Source organism: Limanda limanda, chromosome 1 (genome assembly GCF_963576545.1).
Source record: "Limanda limanda chromosome 1, fLimLim1.1, whole genome shotgun sequence".
NCBI classification, from domain to species: Eukaryota; Metazoa; Chordata; class Actinopteri; order Pleuronectiformes; family Pleuronectidae; genus Limanda; species Limanda limanda.
The window spans coordinates 7823483-7838432 of record NC_083636.1 but is presented as its reverse complement, the minus strand read 5'-3'; the positions used below and the strand labels follow the sequence as shown (position 1 = coordinate 7838432).

Here is a 14950-nt window from a genome sequence, read left to right as displayed (position 1 = left end):
GGCTCCACACCTTTTAAATGACTTGGTCATTTAGGGGGAAAAAGATGCTACGCTTCATGTGGTTGTCAGATCTGGTAGAAGGTTGAACCAAGTGTCCCATAGCAGTGGATTTCTACCATTCTGTGTTATTGACATGAAAAGATCAGCGCTGAAGTCGAATAACTGAATATCCAGCATTTACCTTACCTGAAGCTCAACAGCAGCTAAAATCAGATACATTCTCTTCTCAATATAGTATTTTTGTCTTTGCTCAAAAATCGCAATTCAAGTTTATGTTTATTGAATTATTACATGTACAAATGAACCTCGCAATATAATGAGGGACAGCATGGGCAGGATAGAGATCCATGATTACGTTGTAGTATATTTGGATACTATAGAAACATTCTTTTTACGCACTGTGACATTCAGATCAGACAGGTTACATGCAAGTATGAAACAGATCCATGACAGTAATCGGATTACAGCTGTAACGGTGTCGGAGAGGGAAGCGGCGGCGGCGCAGCGTGCGCTCCGGAGTCTCCATAAAAAGTTGTTGGGCGCAGAGCAGAGCTGTCAGACTGAGGAGAGCCGCTGCGCAGAGAGGAGCTGAGGAGCCGAGGAGCCAACACACTCTTTATCCACCCGAGTGTTCCGGACTTGTGGACATATACTGGAGTAAAATCACTGGTTCGGACGCACTGGGAATCTGCGGCGGATGGGATGTTGGGACAAGATTCATCCTGAGAGATTCTGCTGCTTCATTTTCATCCAGGAACAGACAAGTGCGCCGTTTTTCTCCTGAAACGCAAATGTCTCCACATCACAGACTCAGCCCTGGATTGTAGCAGCGGCCCCCCCGATGGTCTGAACAAGGGCGTTAAGGTGCGGGAAGGGAGTGGGACAATTACAGGTAAGACACATTCAAACGACCCCCGAACCCCTGAGACTCGGGTCGCTTTGAGACCAGCATCAATATCAAATCACCAATGAGGCAGTCACCACCAAACCCAGTGCATTCATTTAAAGTGTCACACTGTCCTCCAGGGACCAGATGATACATTTTAATTCATGTGTTAACATTATTAAAATGTATTTCTTCCACGTGGTAATACATAAATTAACTTTCCTCTTTTCTATCTTGGACTCATAGAAATAATGCATATTTGCCTCCAGGATAATCATTTCTTAATTTATTTTATGAACTCATTCTATTTTATTTCAATAATTTATTTTATTTTACATTATTTAATTTAATTTTCTATTATATATTTAATTTTATTGCATCACTTCTTTCTATTTTAGTGCAGTATCTGAGCTGAAAATGATGCGGGTGAACATCAGTCATTGAAATCATCATATTTTCCCCTAGTTGTCATTGAACACAGATCAGTGTGTTCTATGGGGTGAGTGTATGTTAATGGTTTCCACATTGGAATGAAATCACTCTGGACCCACATCTCCACTCAAACATCTCAGTCTTCCTCCCCAACCCAACATCTCACACATCCCTGTGTGTAGTGGGGTTAGTGTACTCGAGTCATTCTGATGATTCCATCTCCTGCTCTCAGACTAACGTGAGCTCACCTGAAGCAAACGGTCGAGCATCATGCGACTTCTCTGGTGATGTAATCCGGCGACACAGCAGGGGGGCGAGGGGCAGAGACGGCGCTGATCCGGACCCTCCTGCACCTGCCAGCAACATACATACATACATGCAGGGCTTTTTAAAAGGGAACAGGAAGGAATGGGACACAGAGACAAGGATGACAGAGTGGATCGAGCTGTGTCAGTGCAGCAGTGGTGTCCAAACTAATTTTCTATGTTTTTAAAAGGTAAATATACAGTTTGAGCTTCATTTCAAGGAAAGGCACATTTTCTTAGTTAAAGACAAACTTCAACGGTTGAGAAGAAATTGTGAATTTCAGTGGCTTCCACTTGTCAACCAGCCCGACACCGTCAGGGTTATTTGTTTCTTCTTTCAAACTCGTGCAATAGAACACATTTGAAAAGACTGTGAGATTCACTCCTCATGACAATTCAACTGACCTTCAGGAGTAAAACCACCGAACAGTCCCTTAGACTCTAGAGGAGCAGCACATAGCTCCATATCTTTAGCTTCACTATTTCTCGTCTTTACTTTAAAATCACATGAGCACAGAGATCCTTTTTAAATTCAGTCAGAAAAAGGCGCTCAGCATTAAACCAAGATGAAGCCATTTGTCCAACGTAGCCAGTCTGTTATTTGGAAGAGACTTGCAGCTATAAGCCTGAGACGCTTACAGATGTGAACTCTGGAAAATGTTCGGCACAACTTTGGCCTTTTCAACAAAAGCTCTTGAATCCTATCGTCTTTCACTCATTTGTCTGCATCTTTTACGTGTGGTTCCTCCTTTCCATCCATCTGTGTTCTTCCAGTTGTGCGTTTGTTACGTGTTCGAAACGTCATCGGTACGTCCACTTGCCAACGGTGACATTTCCAGAGATGTTCCTGCTGTATTCTGACATGAGCCCCCCTGATCACCCTCTCCGATTCGTGTCAGGCAAATATCACTGCACGTCTGAAAAGCAGCTCTAGTTTGTCGGACCACATTTGGAACAAGAATAATGAATGTTGACTCCTCAGAAATGATGATGTGAATATTGTCTTTTCTAAACCTTTACTCGAGTGTTATATCTACGTGACCTCTGAAACGTGATATTATTTCATGGCCTTAAGGAGATACCATCAATTGTTTAAAAATAGTCAAAAGTTAAAATAAAACAGACATATCCGACAATGTGTAAAAGCTTTACCTCATCAATTCTATCAACACCTCAGATTTATGTTGTGACCCTCTGGGGGGCCAAGACCCTCATGTTGGTGACCACTGGACTATAACCTACCTAACTGGGTGTTAATACTTCAGTCACATGGGTTATATTCTGCAAATGAAGTAGTTTGAGGTACTTTACAAGGTATTTTCCTACACATAAATCTCTCTTTAGCTCCTAATGGAGTATTTTTTTTATTGCAGCCCTGCTTCTCTGACTTCAGAGAAGGATCTAAATACGTTTCTCCTCTAGTGTCTCTGCACAGAGCAGAGATGCAGCAAATCACACGCTGACGTCATCTGGCAACTTCCAGCAACTTTCTCGCAGCCAATAGCTGCTTCCCTCAGAGAGAACTGGCAGCGCTGGCAGTCCCCAATTAGCTGGAAGCATTAGCGGCAGCTCCTCCACCATGAGCCATCAGGTTTAATGCTCCGGGCAGCCTCGCTCAGGTCAGGCCGCTCCCCCTCCAGCTGGACAACCTGGTGCCGACTGTCTGGTCAGCGCCGGCCGGATCTGCCAATGTCACCTTTTTTTTGTGTGCTGTTGGGCGGGTCACATGACCTTGCCATCGTGCCGCCTCGCCATTGATCCAGAGAGATGACACAGAGACTTCATGGTTCGCTGCTCCTCGCCAACCAGGCTGACTTGGTCCTGCCTCCGAACAGCTGCCACGTGCAACACACCGGCAGCGGGGGGTCTTTGAAGTACTCCATCTTTGTTGGTGCCCAGATCTTTTTCATGAAACTTCTTTGATTTTATTTCACAGTTTTTTCCAAAGACGTAGCACATTTGGGACCTACATTAACAAATAGCTGCGTTAGAAAAGTGTTTACAGTCAAACATCAGAGACGCTCTACGAGACAGCTCCAGGATGGAAGATTTCATAAATAAAATGCATGAACAAAAGTAATTAACATAAAACATTTAGATTCTGTAACACATTTTCAACAGATTCAAATCCTGACAGGGACAAGAGTTCCAGTCGTGTTAAGGTTAAAGGACATTTAATAAGGACCTTGAATATAAGACAGACCTACAGTGACGTTAAAGAAACTAATACAGCATGTACCATCCTGTAAAACCACAACTTGTGTTATATTTCTGTTCATCAAAAGTTCAAGTCTTTGTTACATTGTTTACATTGGATCAGGCTAGTTCTAATTTGAGAAGCAGACTAAACAAACGCAATCGTTCTGCCGCCATCATGTGACTTGGGCTGCGTCTACCTGGACTTGCCATTAACTGGTTTGTAGTCGAGTGCCTGGATTTCACTGCCACTGTATTTTCATTATGGTGTCACCGACAGTATCACCAGCTTCAGTTAGTCAAGGAGAAGGAGAATTTGTTTTCTTCTTCTATTGTTTGATGCGGCTGCGACTTCCTGCAAGTTGTCTGAAAGTCCCAACTATCCAGAAAAATGTTTTCAAACTGGAAACGAGCCAAACTATGTTTCAGTTTGAACTGGACCGAGTCTACCTCCTTTGGTCAGACTAACTTTTGGTCTGTTTGTCTGGACCATGGTCGGAGGCACCTTTCGCACCTGTTATTTTGGTTCAGAATAGAAAAGTCTGAAGGTCAGACTAAAAAACTTAATTAAATGTATTTGTTGGCCACATTGTTCAGCCAGGCATCATATGTATAAATATGACAGTGGTATTTATCTTCTTATTTACATCTCAAATTAAAAGTATTTCAAAAATCCTGATTTATTTAGTTACCACTGAGGTCAGACAGTTTCTTAGGGTTTCCATCCAAATCTAAATGTATATCTTGGCTGACCTCATATATCGCCATTTTAAAGAAAGTGAAAATAATATTCCCTGATCTGCCCGTTTATCTGGATTCGCTCAAAATCGATCTCGTTCCTTAGTCATGCACCACCCCTCCACAAAATTTAAAAGGAAATCGGTCGAGTAGTTTTTAAGTGGTCCAGCTAACTTATAAACCAGTGCTCTGTAGCAGTGGCAGTTGGGACTCATGAAGATAACTGACATGGTCGATCACCACTTTACAGAACGTTCACATCAACTGAATCTCCAGTGTGAGGTTCTGGGTACAGAGAACAAGGGAACCAACCAGTCCAGCAGCAGGTGTTTTATCAGCATCACCACAGGCCAAACTAACAGGCCAAACTTAACAGGCAGGACAGACACTGCACTAGTGTTTCTTTATCTTTTAACTTAACAGAAAAGGAAATACATTTTTATCTGCTGGAATCAGAACATTGGCACTGCCAGGTTCTTCCACATTGTTCTAATAATTAAATACATTTTTTTGCATGAACTGCCGGTGGATTTATTCCTCTCCGGTTCAAATGAAAGACCTGAGTGGAGGTCATGTGCTCAGCTGTGCTTCCTTGATAGGAGACTTTGTGCTCTCTTCTCCTCAAACTGTTGGAACGTGTGTAAAGTATCGGCGGCTGATTGGCTCCCGCTGTGCCGATGTTTGATGTAAGTAGGAAGCTTCCCCCCCTTTCACTCTCTCTCACATTCTATTTGATGTGCACTCGCTCTCACTTTCATTTGAAGTAAAACAAATTCAGCAGCCGCTGAATAAACATCAGCTCTGCACAGATGATAAAATAATAGCAAAAGGTTCTATTACATTTTTCACTCTGACCTCGTCCCCTTCTGTCTCTTCTTCTTCTGATTGGATTTTCCTTCTCCCGATACTTTGGCAGGACTTTATTTTGACTGGTGCTTTCACCTTCCTTCATATCGGCTGTGGGATTTTCTTCGGCCAAAGGTCAAACAAATATTTTCCAGCCAAACTGACGGCTGTAAACACTGTAAACTCCTCCTGTGACCTGGAGCTTAGAGTTTGATTCATCTCCTGTTCTTACAGAGAACTATATAGCTTCAGCAAAGCACCACAAAGTGTACAGCTGCAGATTCTGCAGGATTTCCCCTGGGTTGCGATGTGATATGGCCCAGGGAAGAACCCATTAAAATTTGGTGCAGATCCAGATCAGGGGTTGAATTCAGAAGCTTCTTTTAACTTCCTTTAACACTGTGAGCTAAGGCCTTTTTCAACATTTTCTCAGGGAATTATTCATGGCTTTTTATTTTAAAGAAAATCATACATATTTAAGGACTGATATCTGAGAGTTTGTGAAATTTGGTGCATGTTGACTGAAATTAAAGCGATTGCTGGGTGTTGGTGGAGGTATACGCTCTACTGAAGTTTGTTTGACAGCCCGAACAACAGAACAAACTTCAAATTCGAACTTCAAACTGCCTGTTTTTACCTTAACTACCAGAAAATATTATACCAAATAAACTGTGTCTACAGGTAAAATCTGAACTTTCTATAATTGGTCTGGTACAGTTCGGTGAGTACAGTGTTTCCTGTCTACCTCTTTGCAGCTGAATAAAAAATAAAGGGCAAAATGCCATAAAATAATTTGAAAATAAGTTTATGGTTGAACATTAATTGCGGATTAATTTCACGGTGTGGTGCCATCAACCAGCCGCTCCCCTACGTTCGCCTTGCTGCATAAATAACACACTGCTTCCTACTTGACCGCTGAACAATGACATCGGGCGTAAATCATGAGGTGCAGAAGTGTCCAATATGATCATAATTCCTAAGGATGCTGCGTGTCTTGCTTGACCTATTAAAACTCTAGCTCCACATTCTGAGATCCCAGCAGTGAAGGTTATAGTAACTATAGAAACGACGAAGTACTATCAAAATCAAACTGGGATTGTAAAGGCATCCCTGTTAACACCTGGACGTTAAGAGCAGCTGTCTCCTCTATGAAAACATCCACAACTCATGCAGCTTCCCTAAGATATGCACAATTGCGGAAAAGCCGAAATGAGATAATTTGAAACTGCTCCAACACGACATAAACTCTGTCACTGCAGGGGTGATCAGCAGGAAAGTGAGTTAACGCAGATAATGGAGCTGTCCCGGCTCCAGAAATGATGCCTTCCTCAATGGACTAGTGCTCTCTCTGTCTATATTTCTTGCCGTTTATTGCCATCCCAGAATCCTCCTCTGCGCCGCTCCTCACAGTATCAAGCTGTCCTCCTCCTCCTCATCCAACAGTCCTCCTCCAGTTAACTATGATCCTATTTCATGCAGAGGCAGAAAAAGAGGGGGAGAGACAGGAGCGGAGAGAGAGAGACACTGAAGAGGAGACTGAGAGAGAACGGAGATCCGCTGGTCTGTGTCCAGATTTCTCCCCCACGTGGCCATTTTATCTCTTTAGCAGCTTCTTAGCGTGGCTCTGTGTGTGGCCCGCTGGCTTATAAACATGTGCCCGTCACGCAGGATGACTCCTGCCTGCGACGGCCTCCAAACCAACGCACCGACACATATGTTGGACTGCAGGAACATCTTTCTATTCCCTGCGTTCTCCCTCCTCGCCCCTCTCGTCTCTGCCACCCATTCCCTTCCCTCCATTTCATTTGGATGGCTGATGGTGTTTGCAGAGCTGTGGGCCTATGGTACTTTCATGATGTGAGCCAAACCCATCTGGGACTCAATATCCTGTTTACCAGCTCTCAGCACTCTGAAAACCACAACAATACTGAGCCGAGGCAGAAGTTCAGAACTCATTACAGTTTGTTCAGGTCACAGCTAAGGTCGAACTCTTCTTCTCCTTCTTCTCTCTTACCCAGCCGTGTCTTCGGAAGAAGTTTTTACTTATTTATTTCTTCCAATCAGAACATGTTATTGTGCTGTGGTTTTTGAGCAAATTTCCCAGCAAACACAACAAGACACTCTGCTGGTCCACTAGATGATAGAATCAAAGAGAGGTGAGTTATTTGACGCTGCAAATAGAGACTTTATAAGAAAAAGTAAACACTCAGAGGTGGTAAATATCTTGTGCTGCAAGTAACTTTTAACCTCTTCAAAATGAATCATATTAAACAAGAATCTTACCTCACCTTAACCAGCCTACAAATCAACACAGACACTTTTAAATTGTGCTTTCATTACGATGAACAGATGTATCTGTGATACGTTAATTTGCTGCAGTTATTTACAGTTAATAAAAATGATTTCTTACCAGGGTGTTAAAACATTATCTGGAGAACTTTGTGTTTCAAATTAACAGTTAAACAGTATTTGTGCAAATCCTTTAAAGGTTTATTATACACGCAAAACAGACGAAACAGAGCACTACCACCTGAAACTGCAGGGGGCAGTGTAGCCAATAGTACATACAGTATATATATACTATTGGCCTCAATATGGTGTTACTCTGCCCGGGCAAAGGGACAAACAGCTGTGTTTGCCTCTTTCTTAGGAGCGACATTAACACCACTGTTGTGGAATAGGAGTAGACTTGACGTTGGCTAATTATTAATAATCATGAAATATGATTATTAAAATAATAAAAAATATTTATTAAAAATACTTAAAAATTATAAGGCTATCACTTAAGAATAGTAAAATAATTAATTAGAAATGATAAGGTCATTCATTAAGAATAGTTTAATAATTAATGAAAACGATAAAATTATCAATTAAGAATTATAAAATCTGTAATTATTACTTATCGAATCGGGGCACCACCCTGGTTCCAGGGACCAACAAGTCAATCTATAAATATCAGTATCATCTGATAAAAGTTAAATTAATAATCTCAATAGTTAATATTAATGATTATATAATAAACAATGAAGGGTTTTAAGTTCAAGCACAGGCTATCATAATCCAGCTGTATTCACACACATATGCACAAATAATCACAGAATACTGATACTTTAATTACAAAAGGATTTATTAAAAAGGGGAAATAAAGTTAATGTTATTTAATGATTCATCATTTTAACAAACTCCAATATTTCAAAGATAACAACAGCAGCAGCACTTATCACAATTCAGAACATACATGTAAAACTTATGGTCTATGTATGTCTGTCTGTGTGCGTGTGTGTGTCTGTCTGTGTCTATGTGTGTGTGTGTGTGTGTGTGTGTGTGTGTGTGTGTGTGTGAAAGAGAGAGAGAGAGGGGAGTGGCAATGATGTAATGACGCAGTCACTTGGTGACGCAATCTGGTCAAATTCAAGATGGTGGTAGATTCACGTTATTCAAAATGGAGCATATGTTAATGACAACATGAGGCCGAAGCCCAAAATGGTGGTCGCCACATGAATTACACAAAGGAATAGTCAGACAAAGAGATTTCTTTATCTCTGCTTTCTTGTGGCGCCAAAATGGCGGCGAGCTGCTTTCAGGCTCTCCAAGTATAAATTTGACTATGTGACGTGAAATGTGTGAATACAGATCGGACGTGTGTATAGGTAGGTTTGGGAGAAGAGAGAGAGAGAGAGAACATGCAAGGAAATAACAGAGAAGCTCTTAAAAACACGCCGGAGATAAGCTAACAGTGATTTAACCACTCAGCACCCAAGCGACGTTCTGTGCTGAAGTTTGACCGGTAGAATCTCTGCAAACTTAAACGGACGTGAACAGTGCAGCCAGAGGCGCTTCTCGCGACCCTAAGCACTGTAACACAAACCCAAATCCGTTCCTGCTGAACAGAAATTGATTATTCTTGCTCCTCAGTGGAATGAACGTCGCGCTTCTGCAGGGAACGGCTGTTTTGAAGCCGTTTGTAGATCGTTTGAAAAAAAGAAAAGTCTGTGTGCTCGGCCCGCGAGTGAACTTCCTATTTCGGTCTTTCAAGTTAAATTAACAAAAGGTTCCTATCAAAATAAAATCTGACTGAAGGTAAAATAAAGAAAATAAAATGGATTAAAACAAACGTTTGTGATTCGCTCCCTATAGCAACTAAATCATCTGGATAGACCTGTAGAGGTCTGGAGAGGTCATCAGTGCAGGGGAAAAGCTAAAACAAAAGTGGTAATCGCCTCCTTTAGCTACTGGGTCATCTGGTCAGGCCTGGGGAGGTCTGGTTGAAACATCTTATACCACCTGAGGAGTTCCTGCCTCCTCAGGAAGTGGTCATGGGCTTCAGTTGTCTCTCAGCCAATGAAATGTCAGGGTTCAAATCTCAGGGAGCGGCTAGAAACACAGTGGGGGTCCTCTGAAGGACACCCGAGATTCTTCCCCCACCAAGGAGAGGCTCCAGGTCGGCTGAAGAATGTGTGGATTCACAGTAGAAACCGGTAAAACTGGTTTCAGGTTGGCCAACAGGCCTCAGTTTTATTGCTCTTTGTCTGGGGGTCAGAACTCAGGACATCTACCCCCCAACACCACCTCATCCACCGGCAACATATTTGCTGTTACCAGAAACTCTTCGATCCTGCGCTGCCCTCTAGTGGATGTATTGCTTAACAACCATGTCAACGTAAAGGATGAATGGAAGAATGGCGGCAGTGAGAATGACGTAAGAGCGGCATAAATTAAACTTTACTTAAAATTGCAAGTATCACCTGCATGTCCTTTAAGCTGAAAATTAAGGTTTCAGACAATTAAGGAGCACCATCAAGTGTATTGATGCTTCACTGTAATATACAGTACACCCCTCTTAATGACAAAGGATTGTGTTGTGGATGTCTACAGGAATATTCATGTACGTCCTACTTTTTTGCTCATTCGTGGGAATTTTGGAGTTCACTGTATAACACATCAGTCTGTCATTTAGAATTCAGACTCACTGCATAACACTTAGAGCTAAAAGACTTCCAAAATGGCCACCAGAGTCTCTGTGGTGATTAATCTTGTTGCGATAATAAAGTGAGGTTTTCCTATTTATTTCGGTCCTGGAACAGAGTATGGTGGCTCTGTGATGTCGGGGAATGAACTGCATCCCAGAGAATTTGTTTCACTCAATCATTGAAACATGTACAAATGGAATTTATATATCTCGGCACTGCTTATCAAATCCACATACATAGATCTTTTCTCTTTATATACATCCACCCGTCATTATTTCAATATTCATTTTCTGCATGTTGGTTCAGCGGCTTGTCGTGCTGTGTTTCCCTCTGGTCGAGTTTCCTCCACACACTGAGCTGCACTGAGCTCACACCGCGCTCCCGGGCTATTTAACCCGGGGCTGTAACCTAAAGACCTGATACTGGCGGCCTGTGGCTTTCAATCTGACTGCTCTCCCCCACTTATCTGGCAAATAAGCCGTTTTAATTGCTTACACACAGAGCCCTATCAGGCCATGTAGTGGGCATGGAGATAAGGGTTACACTGAGTCAGGCATTAGTAACAGGATGAGAGGACCGCAGAAAAACAGAGCTGCGGGGTCCCAAGAGGAGGACGGGTCAGGAAATAGCTATGGCCATCCTATTAATTTCAAACTCACAGAGCCGTTTCTCCAGCTTACTGTCGGGCTCAGGAGACTGCTGCTGCTCAAGGAAATCAAAGCAAATTCGAACGATCTCTTTAACACGATAGTATGATGTGCGCTGACATTTTCAATGGGAGGACTAGGAGTAACAAATGTGTAAAATCACAGGGTTTATTGGTCAAAATGATCACGGTAATTTTGGTTGTTTCGTGTATTGGTGTAGATAAGAAAGGGGATTGTGAGTCTTCAGAATCTTAATTAAGCCCAGATGCCAGGACTTACATGACTACTGACAAGTGCACTGACACCCTCCCATACATTCACACGACTAAGACTTAATTTGAAAATGTATCAACTATTCTAGGGATACACCTGACGTTTGAAGCGCTGCTGGCATGTTTCCGGAGCATATTAGTCTGGGTGGGGAGAAACTGAGATGTTTGGAAAAGATGACGTAGACACTCAACTGCTTGGTGATTGGGTTTTTCAGTCACAACTTAGCCTTCGCTGATTCGTCAGGCTCCTGTCACATGATCACATTCTGACAGAACAAAACCAGCATCAGCCTCGGCTACCAGTGTAGAACGTAACATGGATAATCAGTTAGAAGTGTTCCTGACTCTGTCGTCTTTGCTAACAGCTGTAGAGCAGACAAATTCAGCATTTTACAATGATACAAATTCTTACATGCATGGAAGAGGAGCTGTTATTTGAGCAATTTGTGCATAGTAATAACTTTATTTCCACAGCACCTTTCCAAAACCAAAGTTACAAAGTACTTTACAAATAGTGAAAGATGCAAGATTCACAGAATCTAACGACACAAAACAATATTAAAATTGTTAAAATCTAATCCCAACAGTTAAAAGTAGGACCTTCGATAAAAATGAGTCTTAACAGGAGATTTAAAATGCTGATGGACAGAGATGGTTTTCACAGACCATGACAATTCACACTACCCCTAGGACACAAATGTCAGTGCTATGATTTTTTTTTATTTCAAATTAGTTTGTGTGGGTCATTTAGAAATAAATACATATTGTGACTGAAGTTTGTGTTACATATTTGGGCATTTGAGAGTTTTTCTATGTCCACATCATTTCACTGGCTACAGTGACCTTCCATTCCAAAGAGATTTGGACTGTGGAGGTTTCGCTGTGTATTGTTTTGACCCACGTGCCCCACATGAAGAGCTAGTCAACACGGCGGCTGGATAAGTGTCGGCCACACTAGGATTCTAATGAGAGCCGAGACGAAGCAGAGGCCAGACACCAACGCAGGCTCGGTGCTGAGAGGCTCATTTACATTCTACCGGGCGACAGCTGGAGATATGAGGCTGGAGATAGAAGCAGAGAGGAAGGCACAGAGCGAGAGAGCCGGAGACACAAAGAGCCAGCATTAAAAAACATGTCAGTTCATGAGACTGCAAACATTTCTCTGTAACAATCGTCTCATTAGTCGGGCTAAACCACAGTGGGCGGGGACAGATTATTATGGTAACCATGGAAAATACTTGTAATGTGAAAGTTGGCAGCCGTGTAGAAAAACCTAAATCACCTAACTCTGGTTGATGCAGCATTTCAGCCTCTTTAAGCTCATTGTTTTTGATTTATCATAGCAGCTTAATGCTCTGATGAACCAACTGTACACAACCTAACCAAACAGACAAAAGTAAAAGACGGACAAAGTTAGCAACTAGGTGATGAATGTAGTCGAGCATTTAGCAACTATGGCATCAAGTATTTAGTTGAATATTGGAGTTCCATTTGTCAGGTTCCTAGAAACACATCTCCAAAGGAATGCAATCTCAAGGTTCCGGGATCTTTTGAGAAGTTGATTTGCAAGCCAGGTCTTCCAGGTGCCACATGAGATGATCGCTTGTTTGTGACAGTTGCTGGGTAGATTACTTTGAAAAGGCCACGTATTAAGGCAGTCTGATAAATATTACTTAATTTTTGTAAGTTTGTTTTTTGAAGTGAGGAAATGATTCAATCCGGCAACAAAAAAATAACTTTATGACTTAAATGAAGATGACCAGATGCAGTGGCTAAACAAATTTAAACTGATGATCCACAGGTTTCATTGCAGATCTGCATTTGGACACATCCATATATCTACATCACCAATGGGTCTCATGACTATGTGTAACGTGAAAGCCTGTAGTGAAGACGGACATGTGGGAAAAGTCTTGGTTTATTAATCCTGTGCAGAAAATGTCTTCTCTAGACAACCAGAGTGGAAATAAAGGTCCAGTATTAAATGATATGCATTAATACATATATCAAGTGATATTTGTCGAAAGTAGATGAAAAGCGTGACACACAATGTGACCAGTCTGAACTGGATGTGAGCGCTGGACCCAGTAAGCTCCTCAGCTGTCTTAGCTGCCTGTGCTCATTGGAATAGCGCTAGTTTTCTCCTGATGGCTCCAACGCCGCAGTGAGCAGAATGTTTCCTTTTCTGTCACTCTGAGGGACACAGCGCAAATCAAGATCTCAAATACTCAACTTTAATGAGTCTAAAGCAGCAAATGAACCAATTACATAGTCAAGCTCAAGGTACTGACAGCTAATTACAGAGGCTGAGGGGAGGAAACACAGTCCATCTTCCTCAGGCAGTTGACAGCTATCACATTTCTGTATGTGGGAAACCGACATAATTATCAATGTTAAAATGATTGTATATAGCCATATATCCCAAATCACGAATTTCCAACCTTTGAGTTGTATTTTAATTCTAGTTTTCTTTTTCACCTCTGCTACGGAGTTGGGCCCTACTGGCTGGCTCTTTGAACTTTAGAATGGGTTTCCACCAAACTTTGTCTCTACCACAGATTAAAAGCCAGAGCACCTCTGCTTATGTTGCTTTGATTTCTCATTATCTTTCCTCTGTGTGAATCCCCCAGCTTCATGAAAGAGGAATACCAAAACAGTACAGGAGTACCTTCGATAGGAATCCTGAGAGGAGCAGTGTCCCAATATTTCTCTAAATTTGGGTTTGGGATTAGGAAAAATCTCAATATGGGGACAGAAGAAATCACCAAAATCTTTTACAAAATGTAAATGTTTGCTCAGCATCCACGTCATGAAAGCACTCGGCAGACTCAGCAACAACACGCAGTCGCTTCCTGAGGTGTTGTTTTTCTTCACCGGGCTTTATTTAAATATTGCAAGTCTGATAGATATGGAGGAGCATCTGCTCCACGTAGAACTGTCTGTGTCTGTGGTGAGACTACAGGGATGGGTGTGTGTGTGTGTGTGTGTGTGTGTGTGTGTGTGTGTGTTTGTGTACTGTCCTGTTAATAAAAACATTCTGATATCCAAAGCAAAGGAAAACTCATAGTGGCTGACCAGAACAATTTGGGAAAACTGAGGGTGAATATTAAAGAGAAATTAAGAAATCATCTTGGAAATGTTTTCGATCAGCCGCTGTTCCCACAGGAGATTCATATATGAAACTTAGCTCAACTAGCTCTGCTCTTAAAATCAATAGTTAGTATGCAGGCGACTCGGCTCCACTTCCAATTTAGAAATCAAGTCTATAATAAAAGTTTGATTCCTCACTTGGATACTGTTATTCCTTCCCCCTCCAGTCTCTGGCTTCTGTCCACTGAGCAAATAATCAAAGCCAATTGATACAGTTGACTTGTAAATGTGCAGGAGCGTTCTCTGATCACAGCGTCTATTCGAGAGTTTATTATAAAAATGCCTCGCAGTCTCAGTGTTCTCCGCAGAAATCAAATCACTATCTCGATGGCACGACTCTCCAGTCTGACATGGCTCTGGATGGCATAGGGGCATTAAGTAATTATCCCGTGTACTGACTGCTATAGGCAGCAATAGGAGCTGCTATAACACTGATAAAAGTTTATGTCCTCCCACCAGAACACTAAACTGCTGCCACAGACTCCTCTCAGACCTGTTGGCTATAGTG

The 14950-nt window shown here is 42.0% G+C and overlaps 1 protein-coding gene across 1 annotated transcript in view; it reads left to right on the top strand.

The window, feature by feature from the left end:
* The first annotated feature begins 5194 nt into the window (after positions 1-5194).
* LOC133008668 (chemokine-like protein TAFA-2) overlaps positions 5195-14950 on the top strand; it is a 51031-nt gene continuing 41275 nt past the window's right edge. Inside the window, exon 1 of the mRNA XM_061075928.1 lies at positions 5195-5243. Within this exon, the coding sequence (XP_060931911.1) occupies positions 5242-5243 (2 nt within the window). The 5' untranslated portion in view covers positions 5195-5241. The remainder of the gene's footprint in view (positions 5244-14950) is intronic.